This window comes from Phocoena sinus, chromosome 1, assembly GCF_008692025.1.
Source record: "Phocoena sinus isolate mPhoSin1 chromosome 1, mPhoSin1.pri, whole genome shotgun sequence".
NCBI lineage: Eukaryota > Metazoa > Chordata > Mammalia > Artiodactyla > Phocoenidae > Phocoena > Phocoena sinus.
The window spans coordinates 37,249,465-37,268,816 of NC_045763.1; the positions used below are offsets into that span (position 1 = coordinate 37,249,465).

General features: G+C 49.0%; 1 protein-coding gene across 2 annotated transcripts; it reads right to left on the minus strand.

Moving 5' to 3' along the window:
* Window positions 1-8,973: 8,973 nt before the first annotated feature.
* Window positions 8,974-17,956, minus strand: HECTD3 (HECT domain E3 ubiquitin protein ligase 3). 2 transcript variants are annotated; one of them, XM_032639825.1, is made up of 21 exons: window positions 17,062-17,956; window positions 16,746-16,906; window positions 16,413-16,505; window positions 16,198-16,333; window positions 15,798-15,913; window positions 15,600-15,713; window positions 15,374-15,456; window positions 14,764-14,929; window positions 14,455-14,536; window positions 13,637-13,819; window positions 13,432-13,484; window positions 13,187-13,251; window positions 12,924-13,027; window positions 12,536-12,655; window positions 12,335-12,424; window positions 11,125-11,331; window positions 10,766-10,895; window positions 10,608-10,682; window positions 10,399-10,480; window positions 10,195-10,266; window positions 8,974-9,600 (listed from the first exon to the last, which is right to left on the minus strand). In XM_032639825.1, exons 1-21 carry the CDS (start codon window positions 17,428-17,430, stop codon window positions 9,522-9,524), a joined length of 2,580 nt encoding a protein of 859 aa, XP_032495716.1. In that variant the 5' UTR covers window positions 17,431-17,956; the 3' UTR covers window positions 8,974-9,521. The 2 variants fall into 2 exon arrangements, with proteins under 2 accessions (XP_032495716.1, XP_032495707.1); XM_032639816.1 differs by having other exon boundaries at window positions 8,974-10,019; window positions 17,062-17,948.
* Between the last annotated feature and the right edge of the window lie 1,396 nt (window positions 17,957-19,352).

The window sequence follows — 19,352 nt, forward strand, 5'->3', positions numbered from 1 at the left end:
TTTTTTTTTTTTTTTTTTTTTTTTTTGCGGTAGGCGGGCCTCTCACCGTTGTGGCCTCTCCCGTTGCGGAGCACAGGCTCCGGACGCGCAGGCTCAGCGGCCGTGGCTCATGGGCCCAGCCGCTCTGCGGCATGTGGGATCTCCCCAGACCGGGCATGAACCCGCGTCCCCTGCATCGGCAGGCGGACTCTCAACTACTGCGCCACCAGGGAAGCCCCTATCACCCATTTTAAATGCTCATGTTTAAACTAGCAAATGTTTTTCAGGGAGCTAGAGGACTTTCTCCTCTAGTTGAGGAAAGTAGTTGAGGGATTACTTCAGTTTAAACTCACTTTAAATTATTCCCTTAGGGCAGCAGTTCTCAAACGTTTTGGTCCCTGGACCCTTTACACTCTTAAAAATTACTGGGTGTAAAGCAACTATACTCCAATAAAAATTAGTTGAAAAAAAATATTGGGGGCTTCCCTGGTGGCACAGTGGTTAAGAATCGCCTGCCAATGCAGGGGACACAGGTTTGAACCCTGGTCCAGGAAGATCCCACATGCCACGGAGCAACTAAGTCCATGCACCACAACTACCGAGCCTGTGCTCTAGAGCCCGTGAGCCACAACTACTGAGCCCTCATGCTGCAACTACTGAAGCCCACGCGCCTAGAGCCCGTGCTCTACAACAAGAGAAGCCACCGCAATAAGAAGCCCATGCACCACAAGGAAGAGGAGCCCCTGCTCGCCACAACTAGAGAAAGCCCGCGCTCAGCAACGAAGACCCAATGCAGCCAAAAATAAATAAATAAAATAAATTTCTGGAAAAAAAAAATGATTGGGAACCCCAAAGAACGTTTGTTTGTATAGATTATATCTGTTGATATCTATCATATTAAAAATTCAAACTGAGAAATTTTAAAAACAGTAATTCATAAAAAATTGAAACAATTAAACCTATTACATGGTAACAGTAACATTTTAATGAAAACATAACTATGTTTCCAAAGCAAAAAAATTAGTGAGAAGAATGCAATGGTTTCATTCATCTTTTTGCATGTCTCATTAATGTCTGGCTTAATAGAGAACAGCTGAATTTTCTCATCAGTTGTTTTGGGTGATGAAAACCCGACCTCACACAGATACATCGTTGGAAAAGGGAAAGATATTTTAATAGCCTTTGTCAGATAATGTGGGTATTCTTCGATACTACACACCAAACTCAATAAGTGGTAGTTTGTTAAAGATTAGTTGCCATGTAGAATCATTTATATCAATGACCATTTTGTACTCTGTTATAATATTTGCATTTTGAATGGGCATTTTACCCATGCATGATTTTGCAACCTGATGCATTGATCATTTGTAAAATACTGGTTCACTAGGTTATGTAGATCTTCCCAATATTGACTCATTATACAATATTTTTAAAGTCACATTTGTTAATATCACCACCAATCTCATTAGAAAAGTCCTTAAGAATGTTGGCAAGCTTGTGATGACAAATACAAGTTTCCCAGACTTCTGATTTTCTCTTGAAAGCTCAAATATTATCATTGTTAGTGGTTTTCTTTGAAGTGACTGGCTTACTTCACTCTTTTTTTTTTTTTTTTTTGCAGTACGCTGGCCTCTCACTGTTGTGGCCTCTCCCGTTGCAGAGCACGGGATCCGGACGCGCAGGCTCAGCGGCCATGGCTCACGGGCCCAGCAGCTCCGCGGCATGTGGGATCTTCCAGGACCGGGGCACGAACCCGTGTCCCCTGCGTCGGCAGGCGGACTCTCAACCACTGCGCCACCAGGGAAGCCCGCTTCACTCATTTTTGTTAATTTTTTGTCCACAGTTTGTCAGTTGTTCTTTCAAGTAAATGTAGTGTTTTGTGAAAAAAGCAGTAGTTCAAAAATCAAACAATGGCCCAAGTGCTTTTCTGGAGACAACTATCATACTTCTTTCATATATGCACAGAAGTTTTACATGTGTACTTCCTGTTTCATCACATGGAATATTAAAAAGATGTGTACTCAAGGACAAAGATTTAATAAAATTATTTTATTGCCTCATCAAAGACATTAAGTGAAACTTACTTTATTTTTTTATTTTAATTTTAATTTTTATTGCAAGTGTGTGGCAGTGAAGAATACAGTGACTATTAATACAGTTTAGTATCTCTGATTTGATTGATGCTAAAGCACCAGCAGTTTTTTTTTTTTTTTTTTTTTTTTCTTTGCGGTAGGCGGGCCTCTCACTGTTGTGGCCTCTCCCGCTGCGGAGCACAGGCTCCGGACGCGCAGGCTCAGCGGTCATGGCTCTCGGGGCCAGCCGCTCCGCGGCATGTGGGATCTTCCCAGACCGGGGCACGAACCCGCATCTTCTGCATCGGCAGGCGGACTCTCAACCACTGCGCCACCAGGGAAGCCCAGCACCAGCAGTTTTATCCACCATTGCTTTTGTACCATCAGTGCAGATATCAGTGCAGGGAAAGAGGCAGATAGTGTCTTAGTATTATTATAAAAATAGCCTTGGGGCTTCCCTGGTGGCGCAGTGGTGGAGAGTCCGCCTGCCAATGCAGGGGACACGGGTTCGTGCCCTGGTCCGGGAAGATCCCACATGCCGTGGAGCGGCTAGGTCCGTGAGCCATGGCCGCTGAGCCTGTGCGTCCGGAGCCTGTGCTCCTCAACGGGAGAGGCCACAACAGTGAGAGGCCTGCATACCGCAAAAAAAAAAAATAATAATAAATAAAAATAGCCTTGACCTGATAGATCCCCTGAAAGGGTCTTGGGGACTCGCTGAGGTCCACGGAGCTTACTTTAAGAACTGCTGCCTCATGGACTTTTTGCTGGCTCCCACTGCTTCTAGTCCTTACATTATGACACTCACCACAAAGGATTGTCATCTCCTTTTTCACATCTTCTGTATCACACTGGGAGCCCCCTAAGGACAAAGGCTGTATCTTATTTACTTCTCTCTCCACAGATCCTAGCACAGCATCTGGGACATGCTAAGTAATAATATTAAACAAATTAGAAATTTCTCAGAAATTTCCCCTTGTCCTCCGATTTGGTGGTAGGAAAGCTGGGCTGAGGGCCTGGGTCGCTGATAACATCTCTTCTTCGGAACACTTCTTTTCACTAAGTCAATCTACACTATTAGCCCTCATGCCTAGCCTCATTCTTATTATTTACTTTTAATTATTAATTACATAGGAAGTATTTAATAAATGCTTATTGAATACAGGCTATTCCCTATAATGTTTGTTTCCTGTTCACATTTCTTCCCTAAGGGACATTTATGTGTATGTGTTTGTATGTGGTGGGGAAACAGTTTAAGAAGGTCAAGCTCTAAAGTTCTTCTTAAACTATGGGAGACAAAAGAAACCTTTCATAAGTTGGGCCTTGGCTCAGAAATACTCTTCCCACGGTCTGCAAGAGATCTCTCTTTGGGAATTTACTGGCCACATCACAATATTCATCTACTCCGTCTGGCTGAGGACTTGTCAGTGGGGCAGGGGATTATTATTCTTAGAGTGCTGAGTGAAAGATAAAAGTGAAAAGAGAAACTCTACTTTGGCAACCAATTGCAGGTCCCAAAATATTTGTGTTTTATTTTTGTACATAAGCCCAGCAGTTTCCTAATAGATTCATGACAAGTTAGAGACCAAATGATGCTCCAGTGTTTACATAAAGAGCTTGGAAAGAACCTTCATTAACTAGGAATTCAATATTTCCTTTCAAGCACACAGAATTTTCATTGTTGATGGTTTTGAAGGTCAGAATCTGGACATTTATGCTCTAAACTGATGGGCCAACTTTAAAAATAAGTGATTTTAATCAATTTTTAAATTTTCTTCCTTTATTGAAAAACTTTTCAGATGGCTGATTTTCCTTGGTTTTAAATTGGAAAGTATGGTTTATTGGCCACAGTTCATTTATTTATTGAACAACTATTTATTGAGTGACTACTATGTGCCAAGAATAGTTTTAGGCTCTTAGAATATATTAGTGAACAAAAATGGATCCAGCCTTCATTGCAGCAGGGAGAGGCAGCATAAATTATTAAGGAAGTTTAAATAATAAATGAGTAAACTGTACCATATACTAAAATGTGATAAGTACTTCAGGAATATGAAGAAGTTAGGCAGGGAGGAGGGACAGGGAGAGGGAGAACACCATATTGACAGCATAAAGTCTTAGAATTTTATAGAGGTTATTGAAATTTGTGATCTATGTCTCATTTAAATCTTTCCACAGCTTAAAAAATATATTTTTTTAATTTATTTATTTGGTTGTGCCAGGTCTTTGTTGCGGCTTGAGGGCTCCTTAGTTGTGGCTTGAGACCTCCTTAGTTGCAGCTCACCAGCTTAGTTGTGGCATGCAAACTCTTAGTTGCGACATTCATGTGGGATCTAGTTCCCCGACCAGGGATAAAACCCAGGCCCCCTGCATTGGGAGCACAGAGTCTTAACCACTGCGCCATCAGGGAAATCCTTTTCCACAACTTTCTATCTAATAAATTCAGAAATAGATACAAAAGGAACAAGTGACATCAGTAAAAATGGTGAAGTTCCTCCAAAAATTCTCTCCTCCATAAAAGCAAATTGTCAGAATCAACTTGGATCATGTTGGATGTGCATCCATGAATGAACAATCATGTCACTTTTTAAAGTCTGTTGGTAATTAGTCACTGCACATCTCTTATTCAGTTCATTCATAGACAGCAAAGAATATAGTTGTGTTGCTTCCTTGTCTTCCAGTGATAAACCCATGTGACATTAAAAAGAAAAAAGGAGAATTGAGAACTGGCCAACAAAATGAAAGTGCAGCAAGTAAATGAGAAGTGATAATGCTGGAAGTGAAATTCAAATTGAGCATAAATGGAGTTGTATCATGGGGAAGTTAACACTTCTGTCTTGAAAGAGTATAGATATGCAGCCAGAAGGACTTAGTGAGGGCAAGCTTATCCACATAAATGAGGAAAGTGGCTGTGACAAAAAGGATGAAGTTGTCCCAGAGGAAGTGATGTCAGCAACAACTTCACATGAAAAGAATTCTCAGAGAGATTTCATGAGATTGAAAGTACAAAGAATAAAATGTTGGAAGGTGATCCAAACTTAGAGAGGTGTATGACCATTCACCAAGACTTAGAGTAGATGCTTGCTCCATATTACAAGAAAAAAGAGGCAAGCACTATTCAAACTACTCTTGATAAGCGTTTTACAAAGAAAGAAATTTAATTCTTAAATCTTCTAAATGCTTTAGATTTCAATGTACTAAATAACTATTAGTTTTACTAGTTTTTCGTTTCCTTGTACATTTATAATTGTAGGAGAGTTTTTAAGTTTTAACAAAACATTTGTCACGGAAGAGTGGTAATTTCCCACATTGATTATTATTTTTTTTAAGTTATTTATTTATTTGGTTTTTTGTTTATTTATTTATTTACTTTTGGCTGCATTGGGTCTTCGTTGCTGTGGGCGGGCTTTCTCTAGTTGCGGTGAGCGGGGGCTACTCTTTGCTGCAGTGCGCAGGCTTCTCATTGAGGTGGCTTCTCTTGTTGTGGAGCACGGGCTCTAGGTGCGCAGGCTTCAGTAGTTGCAGCATGTGAGCTCGGTAGTTGTGGCTCACAGGCTCTAGAGCGCAAGCTCAGCAGTCGCAGCGCACGGGCTTTGTTGCTCCGCGGCATGTGGGATCTTCCTGACCAGGGATCAAACCTGTGTCCCTGCATTGACAGGTGGATTCTTAATCACTGCGCCATCAGGGAAGCCCCTCCCCCCACTTGATTATTAAGATCTCTTTGCATGGTTTCAAAGTGCAGGATCATTTCTACAGCCTGGCATTACTGTGCAAAACGAAGATTTCTTATATATTAAAATTTAGCATACAATGATGATAAGCACGTGAAAACGCAGCATTTCAAAGCAATGGTAAAGGATAGGTACTTCACAAAAGGAAGCTGAGGGACTTCCCTGGTGGTCCAATGGGTAAGACTCTGCGCTCCCAATGCAGGGGGCCTGGGTTTGATCCCTGGTCAGGGAACTAGATCCTGCATGCCACAACTAAGAGTTTGCATGCCACAGTGAGAAGTGTGCGTGCCACAACGAAGATCCTGCGTGCCACAACTAAGACCCGGTGCAGCCTAAATAAATAAATATTTTTTAAAAATTACTGTTAAAAAAAAAAAAGGAAGCTGAGGAAACTGGCAAAGGATTTGGAAAACCTGTGGCTGTTGTCTACTGTCCATGGTCAACATGTGGTTAAGCCAGGATATGAATATAGGCAAGCTAACTCTAGAGAATGTGCTCCTAACTAGTATACTATATTGCCTTCCTGTGGTGTGTATCCAATATATGGTTTCTTCCATAAAGAAAAAAGAATTTTAATTCATAAAAATTTAAAATTTTGTATATTAGGAAAGAACATATATGAAATTAAATGGCAAAGTACAGACTGGAAAAACATATTTATAACACCTGACATAACAAGGGGGTTAATATACAGGACATAGTGCCTTAGTTAACATGTCAGCGGGCTTTGGAGCTGGCAGACAACAATCCAAATTGTAGCTTCATCACTTACTACTTACGTGACCATGGGCAAGTTACTAATTAATCTTTGCTCTAGGTTTCTCATCTGGAAATGGGCATAATAATAGTACTTACTTCATAGAGTTGCTGGGAAGATAAAACAAGATAACATATATATAGCATCTAGCACAGTGCTTTGCTGTGCTTATATTAGTACTATGCAAAGATGATTATAAATCAATAAGAAAAGAATAATGAAAACAATAGAAAAATGGACAAAAATACATAAAGAGCAGTTCATGAAGAAGAAAAACAATTGTTCAATATAGTAAATAACCAAAGCAATGCAAATTAAAATAAAAATCATATAATTTTTCTGCACATTAAACTAAATGCCCAAGGTTGGTAAGAGTTTAGGAAATAGATAATAAAGGGAGTGAAAACTGTTACATCCTTCCTAGAGGGCAATTTGGCAGATTGATGAAGTGATTTTAGGAACTTAGTCTAAGAAAATAAATAGGTAGGCACGGATATATGCATGAGGTTTTTTTTTTAGTTCATTTATTTATTTATGGCTGCGTTGGGTCTTCATTGCTATGCACGGCCTTTCTCTAGTTGTGGTGTGTGGGCTTCTCATTGAGGTGGCTTCTCTTGTTGCGGAGCATGGGCTCTAGGCGCATGGGCTTCAGTAGTTGTGGCTTGTGGGCTCAGTAGTTGTGGTTCGCGGGCTCTAGAACACAGGCTCAGTAGTTGTGGCGCATGGGCTTAGTTGCTCCGTGGCATGTGGGATCTTCCTGGACCAGGGCTCAAACCCATGTCCCTTGCATTGGCAGGTGGATTCTTAACCACTGCTCCACCAGGGAAGTACCTGCATGAGGATGTTTATTATAACATTTGTAATTTTCAATATGAAAATTTGTAAACAACCTTAATGTCCATCTGTAGAGGGTTTTAAATGAATAAAAGTTATGAAATTCCTTACAATGTAATACAATGCAGCCAATAAAAATAATGGTTAAAATGAGTATCCACCTTGTTCCAGGGACCATTATTTCCTGCTTGGATTCCTCCTTGCCTCCAGTTTCTCTCCCTGTCAACTCATTCTTTACACAGCTGCCAAAGGCAAATCTAATCATGTCACTCCCTTGCTTAACCCTCTCATGGCTGCTCAATGCAAAACCCTCAAAGAGCCTCCAAGGCTGGAGTCTTAATTTCTTTCTTCCCTTCACACTCCAGTTAACATGCTTCTCAGCTGGCCTTTGTACCGTTATTCTTCCTAAGGATTTAGCATTTCTCTGAGCCACTTTGGTTAGAATCATCCTGTTCTGTCTTTTAATGAAACCTTTCATTTCTCCTTTGGACCGCTTACGTAAATGTTATTAAATGTTGTTTATGCCATCATCTGTTTAATATGTCTTTTCCATTAAAGGTTAAATCCCAAGAGGGCCAAAATTATCTGTTTAGCCACCGTTTTATCCATTGCACCTAGTGTGGTGCCTGACATAGCTGTTCCATGCAGTCACTGAATGAATGAATGAATGAATGAATGAACGAATGAAGAGCAAGCTACAAAATAAAAGAGGGACCAAAGACTCGTGTGGCCGGTACCAGACAGAAACGGACTACCTCCTGCAGGCGCGTGCTGGCCACGCCCTTCCCTGAAGAGGAGAGAAGGGGGAAGGCGCGCCCACCGGGCGGGACAAGTCAGCGGGAGCTTGGCAGGATAGCCGAGCTGCGGGGGAGTCGCGGCCTCTGGGGCTCTTGCGCCTCCAGCTCCCTGGGCGGAAAGGGGCTGCCGGAGGAGGGGGCACGTCTCCTGTGGACCACCCAAGGCGCAGGGGTCGGGGAGCCGTAAGGCGAGTCCTGACGGCGAGGCTCATCTGGAGAGTCAGACTCCGAATTACGGGGAGGCAGTCTTCGGGGTGCGCACAGCCCCAGGGGAGGCGCTCAAAGCCAAGGCCGAGTTTTCCACCAGGGCAGTGTCAGGGCGCGCCCTAGAGGACGGCGTGGAGAAGCGATGGGAGAGCGCGACTTCTCGGGGGTACTCTACACGCACGGATGCTCTTCTAGACTGCACCTTAGCTGTGTGGTACCTGGAGGCGGGGTGGGGGGGTGGGTGGCAGTGCCGCTGCCTCCTCTTATGTCACATCCTGATTCGGGTGTCTCCCAGCCATTGCAAGGCTCTGTCCTCTAGGAGGTCAGATTCTTCTGCCCACCTGGTTACTGAAGGTGGTGGACTCCCATCCTCTGAATCGCCACACCCATCCCGGAAGATGCCAGTCCAGCTTTCTTTCCCCCTTCTGGGCAGAGGACGCCTCATTTCCCTGCTTAGCTCCAGATTTCATCTCTGCCATTGAGAAGCCCCACCACTGCCACGTTGACACACATCTCCTTTGCTCCCAGCAGGACCCTGAAGTCCTGGAACGGTCTTCGTTAACATCCCTCGGGAGCCCAATAAACGCACTCTGAAGGAATGAATTCATCCATTTATTCAACTTTCCCATGTACGAGAGCTTCTTTGATGGAGTGTCACGGAGGCCCTTAAGGGAGGGAGGGCTGGGGCAGGGACGTGCATAAAGCCTAGGTGGAGGTTTAAAGTTTAGGCTTTATTTTAGAGTTGAGTAAAGAGGAGCTATTGAAGATTTCAGAGAGGACATAACTGGCCTTAGCCTGTGCAAAGTCTTGGGGATAAGACAGCAGACAGGGAGTCAGGCTGGAGGTGATGCAGAAGTGATGAATGCGGGGTGGCAGTGGTAGTATAGATTTAATGTTGGATACATGTATGTTTAATGTTGGATACATGTATGTTTAATGTTGAATACATGAATGTTGGATACATGTATGTTCTGAGCCAGGGATGGTGGTGGCACTTTGTCAGTTGAGACTTAATTGGAGAAAGAAAGTCAGAACTCACACCTTGGGGTTGGAGGGAGAGGAGGAAAAGACCAATATGTGAGGGAGAGGGTGTTCAGCAGTTTCTTCATTCTTGGTTCAGGTGACCAAGGAGGATGGCCATCATTCCCTATCCATCCCTGGAGCCTTGTTCGGGGAGGAGCCTCCATCCTCCCCTCTCCCCCTGAGTTTTTAGCTTTGAGTCCAGGCTGAAACCAGAGAAGAACAAGGAGAGAAAAAAATGAGCTGGAAACTGAAGCGAAGTCCACGGGGTGGGGAGCTAGAAGGCCCCCTTCAAGTAGCTCAGGCCTGGCAGCTTGTGCTGGGCTTGCGGAAGATTCCTCTCACAGATGTGAAATAATGCTGGGAGCAACCCGAGCACGTGTAGGGCTTGAGGGTCTGCGGGGCTGGGCCACCAGTGTCAACCCACTGCTCCACTCCAACCGCACCCAAGGGTGGAGTGCGCTGGCTTTCCTGGGCGAGGCCGAGTGGGACCTGCGCGGGAGCAGTCCTGCCGGCCCGCGGCTGCCCCCTGGCGCCGACTCACTCCTCCCAAGGGCTCATGTCGGTGTCGATGGCCACACAGTTGTATGCAGCGTAGCGGAGCTTCTCCTCACACACCTTGGCACTGCAGGGGGCAGGGAGCTGATCAGCGCCAGGTGTAGAGGTCCCTCCTTCACAACCAGGGGCTTTGTGGCTCCAATTTTTGCACCCAGTACCTGAAGCCCTCCTCCACCCTAGGATGCCACCCTTCCCCCGCCCCCCCGCCCCCCACTCCCCAGGCTGGAACCTAGGAAACCCACCTGGCATAGTGCGGTAGGAAGAGGGTGCTGGAGCAGGTGGAAGACTCAGGCAGCGCATCTGTGGTCTCATAGCTGGGGGCGTGGAGGGACCAAAGATCAGAAACAATTGCAGGGGCACAGGGCAAGTGAATATGTTTGTGGGGCAGGGCAGAAGGCCAGCCACAGCCTCTTTCGACTGGACCTCCCCTCCCCATCCTCACTCACCCCAGCTTGTCCGGGTAGATGTAGATCCGAGCTGGCAGACGGCTGCGGCCTGTGACAAAGCGCAGGAAGCGGCTCCGGTCCTCTAGATGGAGGAGAAGGAAATCAGTGCCCGTGTGCTGATGGTGGAAGAAGTTCTTCAGCTTCCGCCCTGTCTCTGTATCCCAGGAGTGGAGTCCGAACCCAGACATTACTCTGCCCTTTCCACTGACCGTTGGTGAAGTTGTTCAGTGCCTCCCAGAAATACTGCACCCGTGTGTCAGATGGCTCGAAGTCCTCAAACCGGGCTGGTGGGGACAAAACCAGATGGAATTAATTCTTAGGTCCTTAAGCCCCACCCCAGGACTGCGCTGCCCTGCCCCACACTCACTGAGCTTGCGCAGAGCATCCACAGTGACCTCTGGGTCCCCGCACACCTTCTTCTCCAACTCTTGCCACGTTAGCAAGTCCAGCACAGCCTGTGGCACCACCTTCAGCAGACCTGCTTGCATGGCTGACACCTGCGGAGGAGGGAAAGGGCCTGGCTGGGGAAGAGGGCACAACTCCCAGCTCAGTGTGTGGTGGGGACCCTTGGCCTCCACTCATGGAGACAATGTGTCTCTGTATTTCTGTGGGGCAGAGGGATGGTGGGGGCCGGAATTCTTGGGACTGGGTTCTGGTGGCCTATAAGGCTGGGCTCTGGTTATAACGAGCCCAAAGCTCTCTGTTCCACTGGCCTCTGGGTAGTACCTGCTCCTTGCTCTCCTCTAGCCGTGCCTTCTGCACCAGTTGGATGAAACGGGAACGGTCCTCAAATCCCACCACGATGCCCGCACCCCCAGGGATCAGCTCCACCACCTGCTGGTCACTCAGCACAGTGGTGAACGTTAGCTCCTTTCCAAATTTGAACTCAAATGTCTCCTTGTCCATTCCTTCCATCACTTCCAGGAGCTTTACCTGGGGGTTGAAGAGAGGCAGGAAGGTCATCTTTTCATTGTAGAGACAGTCCTTGTTTTTCCTCAAGAAGCTCACAGGGAAGCGGGAGAGGCAGCCAGGCAAGGCAGTCCTCACGCAGGCAATGAGGGCAGTGACGGGGTTAGTACAAGGGCTGTGAAAGCATCAAGACGATGCCTAACTGGGCTTGGAGATCAGGAAGGTGTCCTGGAGGAAGTGGCAGCTAAGCTGAGACCCAAATGATGGCTGGGAATTGGCTGGGCCACCAGGAAGTCAGGAGAGAGAACATCTTGGAAAAAGGTGGGAAGAGCAAAAGGCCTTAGGAATCTGTCTGGCTGGAGCCTGATCATAAACCAGGTTTCCAGAGATACAGGGGTCATGTAAGGCCTTTCCAGACCCTGCATTTTATCCTAAGCCCAGAGTGGATTTACTGAAGGGTTTAAACAGGGAGAGTGAAATGAATTACTCTGGATGCTGGAGATCAGATGGGTAAGAATGGAGACAGGGACACTGACAATTTTTGCAGTCAGTGGTTGGGTCAAAAATGAAAGTGGCTGAACCAGAAGGAAAGTAGTGAGATGGAAGAAGTGGACAGATTCCAGAGGCAGATGTGACAGAATGTGGGAGGTGAGCGAGAAGGAGGAGTGCAGAAGGACCCTGAAAGGGCTTGGCATGGGGAGGGGTGGGTGGTGGTGCCACTGTGAGACAGGGAGCCCTAGAGGGCAGTAGACTGGGGAGAGGATGAAGAGTGTGTTGATCCCGAGGTGCCTTGTTGGGACAGATGTCCAGCAGGTAAATGCATATATAGCCCCAGGCTTAGGAGAGAGGTTGGGGCTAGAGATAAGGAAGTAGGGGTCACCAGAATAGTGACAGTAGTTGAAGCTACTAGAATACATGGGATTGGAGAGGGAGCATGTATGTGGTAGGAGAAGGCTCAGGACAGCCCTGGGGAGCAGCAACCTTGGGGGCTGGGCAGAGGAAACACTGGTTCTAGGCCCTAACTCACCAGCACAGAGTCCACAGCTGGGAAGTCCTTGCTCCAGCTCACCTCCTCACCAGAGAGCTGTTTCCACACGAAACCAGGCAGAGCCAGGACCTGTGAGACAGATACTACTGTCTTCTCACCCTGAGCTGCCCAGGTTTGGCTGGCTCTTCTTCCTTCCAAGAGCCAGGATTAATCTGGTGGGGTGCAGAATAGGCTACTCACCAGGAACTCCTTACCCCGAAGGGCAGCCCCCATCAGCTGTCCGATCCACTCGTACTTGGCAAAGTCTCGGCAGGAGGGGTTAGGCACATACATATCCCGGGCCTCACCCGTGCCATTGCCCTGTCCCCGAGACAGAGCTGTCAGCACGGCATGGGATGGACCCTACTTTGTTGCCCCAGATGACTCAGAGACTTCCCTGAACACCTTCCACTGGGGGCCCTGAATGATCCCTCTGAATATACAATGGCTCCTCCTTCCCTGCCTGTCCAGAGGCTGCCCCAGGCGACTCAGTCTCTCCTCTGCCCACTCTCTAGCTTAGCCCGGTACCTGGGAGGTTCGCAGAGACAGAAGAGCAGAAACTATTTGGGAGACATGGATGGGAGATTACCTGGTTGGCCGTTCGGACAAAGAAGGGCAGAGGCACAGGGGTGTCCGCCGAGCTAGGGCACAGTTCTTCTGACATGTCTGCCAGGCTATCCCGGAAACCACCCCCTGAAATGACAGATAGATGCCCTCAGCTGGGGCCCACAAGAGCCTCAGCCCCCATAATGGGGTAATAAGCAAGTCCCCTATCTGGTTAGCTGGTGATCTCAGAAGCCTCTACCACTCGAAGTAGGGCTGGACCCTTGTTATCGTCCCTCAGGGCCTCACCTTGGTCAATGATGCCTTCTGCAATGAATTTACACTCCCACCACTGGTCATAGCGCATGGGCCACCTGTAAGTAGGAGTGGGTCTCTGTCACCACACTGGGCCAAGGCTCAGAATGATGCACCTGCCCAGAGTCCACCCGGGAGTAGGGGCTACAGAGGGGTAATGGTGAGAGGACCAGAGGCAGTGCGTGGGTATACACGTGTACATGTATACCCTGAGCAGGTCTCTCGCCCCCATGCCCTACCTGTAGTCCAAGGGCTTTTCATACTTGTCAGAGGGCTTGAGGCCTTCATAAACCTAGGGGCAGGGGAAAGGGGAGGGAGTTATGGGAAAGTCTGTGTCAAGACCTGGCCCCACTCTTGCCCAAAGACCTTGCTCAGGTCCCTGTTGGCCCAGGCCCCTAGGCCCCTTACTGACCCTCCCTCAGTCTGACCCCAGGTGGTCCAAACCTGGGTGAAGACAGCGTTCTTGCAGGCAGGGTCCCTTAAGGGGCAGGCGCGGTGTTCCATGGCGAGGCGCCGGTTGATGTATAGGCGTGGCATGAAGCTGGGCTTGCTGCTCTCTGAGTCACGCAGGCACTGGGCCACCAGGCCTGGCCGCTGGCGTGACAGCAGCAGGAACTGCTTCACTTGCTGGGGAGGAGAGGTGGCCAGACCAGGACCAGCAGGCAGTCAGCCTCTGTCCAGGCCCTGGAACCTTTCTCTATACTTGGACCTAATCCCAGGGTTCCAGTTCAAGCCTAGTCCATCCCTGGTCCTTGCTTCCAGTCTCTCCCTTAGTCTGGCCACCAGGGAGAGCTTTCTAAAACAAAAAATCCAACTTTGTCATTTCCTTACATAAAACCTTTCCAGTGGCTCCACTGACCAGGAACAAAGTCTGGCCCCAGAGCCGTCTGCTACCAGGGCCTGCTTCCTATCCACCTTCTCCCAGCCTCATCCCCATGTCATAGTCACATCTACGGGCAGGATTCTCTCATGTCATTTTGAGCTGCTGGTAACTCCCAGTGTCTACCTTTTATGCAACCTGCCCTGTCCATGCTGTAATCTCTCCTCCCCGAGCTCTGTATGTCTCACATGCTCTCTGGGGAACAGCACCCCAAACTCGAAATTTTGACTATTTGTGTCTGGCTTTCTTCCTATGTTCTCAGAGCCCAGCAAAAGCCCAGGCCTAGAGTAGGTCTAAGAACTCTCTGATGAAGAGTGAACGACTGCCTGAGCAGAAAGGGGGTGCCCAATGCCAAGACCAGCACTGCATGTGTCAGGCTCACCTTAATCTCACTGAAGGTGCCCAGTGTGTGGTCCCAGGCAGGTACCAGGTGGTGCAGGACGCTGTCTAGGATCTTTATGAATCTGGGGTGGGTGGGTAAAGATAACTGCAGCTCAAGAGTTTGGTATGGATGCGAAACCCCCTCACTCCCCAACTCACAGGGACAGGAGAAGGCAAGGCCCAGGGACTGCTCTGCCTCTTGAAGTGGAACAGCTTACAGTACAAGACTTTGGGGGCCTCTTCCACACAGACATACAAGGCTCAGGATGGGGGACAAGGAAGGGCCTGACTGGCCCAGGGCCATAGCCACCTCTGCAGGAGAACAGCTCTGCGGTATAGCACTTCCGGATCAGTGCCTTCCAGCCGTGGATATCGCACCAGACTGGTGGGCTGGAACAAGTCTGCATTCAGCCCTAGTTCCCGCTGTCTAGAAGACTTGATCTTGACCCCTCGAAGACGAACGTCAATCCCATCATCTGGAGGAAGGAGTTAGAGTGAGATCACTTACTGCGCCTGCTGCCTTTTTGGCCCTCAGACCTGAGAAAGACTCCTTAATGCTCAGCCTTTTGTTACCCCTAGCCCCTAGAAACTTGGGACCTTTGGGATCCCCTCCTATAACCTGATTCTGATTATTATATTCTTTGCTAGTTCCTGTGTCCACCACTATAGTTTGGGGATGCCTGAGGGTCCCAACTCCGTTCCTCTTCCAGGTGAGCCCAAGCACTTCTATGGCTTTAAGGCAGCCCTCTTACCCAGCACCTTCCACCCGGCTTGGGCCCCAAAGCTTCAGATCCTAGAGTTAGTTCAGCTATCACCTTTACCTCAACTCCAAGCCCATTTCCTTCTCTCCACACTCACTGCCAGCTAACCCCCATCTACACACTGGGCTCCCTTTCCCTCCTTAGGGCCTTAAGCCCCACCTCGGCACTCGACGATGCGGATCTCGATGACTGGGAGGTGGACGGTCATGTCCTCCAGGACACAGACATCCCCGATCAGGGTCCTGAGAGGATGAACGTGAGGCACTTTGGAGACCCCTTGTCTTCAGGGATTGCTGGGGTCTCGCTCGAACTTTTGCTTCCAACATGGGCCAGATCCTACTGCTTGGATCATGTCCCACCTCCCACCCCAGGCCAGTTCACTCACTCGTCAATGCTCACATCACTCAGCTTCTTCAGGTTGTCCCCTTCACCCCCATAGATCACCACCCGCTTAGGCATAAAGTTGTCATCTGTGGTATCCACCGTGAGGAGTAGCTTCCTGAGGGTTAAGAGTGTGCACGTGGGTCTTTTACACTCACAGGTATGTGGCTCACCCACCCTGTCCTACTCAGAGCCCACTCACTTCACAATAGTGCCCTTTTTCATGGTAAGCCGTACCCAGTGCTGGCACTGGGACCCATCGCTCTCCCAGTAGGTGTCCGCATTGCTGTCTGTCAGGCAGGACACATTGAACTCCTCCTGGGGAGGGGCAGAGAGGTGGAATCGGTGTTTACCCCCACTCCCTGCACTGGGGGTGTGCTTTGGGCCAGGGAGCACGAGAGAAAGTACAGTGGAGCTGGATTAGAAGCACATCTGATATGTGTGGAGGTGTCTAGGGGTTCCTACATGACTTCCAAGATGGGGGGTTGGACTGAGTATGGCCTGTGGGGATTCAGATTTGGCCCTGGCCTAGAGGTGAGAGTTCTGGATCTAGCAAGATGTGACTACATATTGCTTGGGGCGGGAGGAGTCCCAGCACCCACCGTGTAGGAGGAAACGTCTATGCTCTCCACATACTGCTTCACGCTACCCAGGTTCTCATCCTCCTTGCCCAGGTGGTCGTACAAGAAGTGGATCAGGTCCTCGTCGCACTCGTAGGTCCACGTCGGGGGCACGAAGCTAAGCAACCCCAAGTCCCTAATTAGGTCGGGCCCAGACCTGGAGCTCCTTCCTCCCCATCCCATCCCAGCTCACTCACAGTAGCCTTTGTACAGCTTCTGTGTATGCCTCGGCCGGCTGAGGCCTTGATCCCAGGCGATGCGAGTATGTCAGGTCCACCACCTGTTCCCATCTGTGCGCACAGAATAGGGGACGGGATGTGGAGACATCAGCGAGCAGCAGGAGACCCTGGAGCCTTCTCCAGAGCTCTAGCTCCTCTAAACTGCGCCTCCAGAAGCCCCACCCCAGCTCCCTTCAGGTCCCGCCCCTTTCTGCTGTAAACCCTGCCTCCGCTCCAGATCCCACCACCCGGACTTTGCCACACTAGGGCACAGCAGTATGACAGCAAGCCCCGCCCCTCCCAGTGCAGGACCTGAGCACCGGGCGGTAGTCCACTCCAAAGAGCTGCTGCTGCCGTTGGAGGTGGTCTGGAGTGTCGATGGGTACGAGCCGGGCCCCGCCTTCTGCCGGGCGGCACACCAGCAGCCAGCCTTCGTCCAGCCCGCAGTCGCCCAGGTGTTCCGCCAGCTGCTCCTGCCGGGACGCGCCAGACAGGGACAGCCGTCAGGGAACTGCCGGCGGCAAGCCCAGCCCAGCCCACGGCAAAGGGCACCGAACGCTATGTCAGCTCAATATGGGGGAGGGGAGGGGAACAGCCAAGGGCTTCCCTGGTCCCGGGTCTTTTGCACCTTGGTCAGCTTCACCCAGAGCCCGTGGCCGTTGCACAGCTCCTCGCCCGTGGTGCGCACGCAGGCGCCGCGCCGGAGCTCGATGCTGTCGCGGGCGGCGCGGAGGGGCCCGGAGCCGGTACAGGTGGCCGGGCCCGTGGCTCCCACACGCAGCCCCGGGCCCTCCGCCTCCCACACTGGCAACAGCACGCGCGACGGTCCCGCCGGGTCCTTGTAAAGCTTGTAGAGCACCTCGCGCGGCACGAAAGCTAGCGCCGCCGGTAACGGCCGTCCAGCGCGGAGGCTCTTCGCTGCCTCCGCCAGGAAGCGCACGCGGCCCAGCAGCTGCCGCGGAGACTCTAGCGCCGCGCCCGGGCCCGGGCCCGCCATAGCTTGGTGGCCCAGGGAAGCCCAGGGGCGATCCGGCCCCAGGAGCTTCTGCCAGGAAGGCTGACTAAGCTTCCCATCACCTTCAGCCCCGCCTTCGGCCAGCCTTCACCGTAAGTTCTGGACTAAACGCCCCTCACGTTCCCGCCGTATCGTCCTGTGTACTCGAATACTTAATCCTGTTATCTGTTTCTGTGCCTCCCGCTCAGCCAACCAGACCCAAGTTCAGTAGTAGTTTCTACCTGATCAATCTACCCACTCCAAACCCCATTACATCTACCATTTAATCCCCACTGCTACTACCCCATTCAAGCCACCATCCATCCTATCTGGCCCGGAAAGTTGCAACAGCTATTTCTCAGATCCTCCGGCCTTCTGTTTTGCCTCCGTGCCCCCAGTGAGTCACACTACAACCAGAAGAATCTTTAAAAATCTGTTAGATATCCTCTCAGGCTCCCCATCCTAGGGGCAGTGTGACTAAAACGTTTCGGAAAATAACCCCCTCCCCAGCTCGGCTGCTGACAGGAGTCTTGAATCATTTAGGCTTGATCCTGGTGGTTATTCCTAATCCCAGGACACTGGTGATCATTATCCAGTTTCTCCCAGTAATTGTGAACCAAACGAGATGAAAGGCCGATGTGGTTAGGGAGGAGGCAAAAAAACATGGACAGAAGCTGCTGGTGAAGTATAATCATGGAGGAAAAGGCAACTTGGTCCCGCCCCGTTTCTTTTAAAAGTTTACTGAGCTACAACTCACATCATATAATTCACCCATTTAAAGTGTACTACTCACTGGTTTTTGATATATTACATTAATTTAAAACAATAGTGGAAAATATATATAACAAAATTTGCAATCTTAACCGTTCTTTAAATGTATAAGTATCTATTTCCAATACTTTTCACCACCCCAAACAAGAAACTCTGTACCATTTAAGCAATGACTCCTCATTGCCCCCACTCCCCAGCCCCTGGTAAACTCTACTCTACTTTCTGCCTCTGAATTTGCCTATTATAGATATTTCATATAAGTGGAACCATACAGTATTTGTCCTTTTGTGTCTGTCTTATTTAACTTAGCATGTTACAACAATGTTGTAGCATGTATCAGAATAATTTATTTTTATGGCTGAGTAATATTCCATTGTGTGTATATATATACACGCACACACACACACACACACTACATTTTGTTTATCCGTTCGTTGATGGACACTTGGGTGGAAAGTTTGTTTTGATATAGTTTTCAAATAATTGAAGTTATCAAGAAAGAAAGAAATGATCCCATGTAATTATGACAGTTTTCCATTTTTTTCTCCTTAATAAGTTGGGAACACAGTGCCTCTCTTCCCTTCTCTCCAAGCTATTTGTATGCTATTACACTACTACAAGATAAAGTGAACAAATGTGCTTAACAAAGGCCTGCATGACCTGGACTCTGTAGACAGCTCCAGCCTCTTTAATTCCACCAGCTTGATGTTGCTTCCCATTAAGCCATTTGCTCTTTTTCGTCTTCTCTTTACACATGCCGTTCCCTCTGCTTGGAATACCCCACTGCTTTCCCCAGTTAAATGGAGCCCTTGCTACTTGCTTCTAGCTCTTTCCCTTTAAAACATTTACTATTGAGGGCTTCCCTGGTGGCGCAGTGGTTAAAAGCTGCCTGCCGATGCAGGGGACATGGGTTCGTGCCCCGGTCTGGGAAGATCCCACATGCCGCGGAGCGGCTGGGCCCGTAAGCCAGGGACGCTGAGCCTGCGCGTCCGGAGCCTGTGCTCCGCAACGGGAGAGGCCACAACAGTGAGAGGCCCGCGTACCGCAAAAAACAAAAAACAAAACAAAAAACATTTACTATTGTGATTGCTGACTTCTCTGTATCCGCATCAGTCTGTAGCTCCTTAAAGGAAGGAAATGTCTTGTTCTTCACT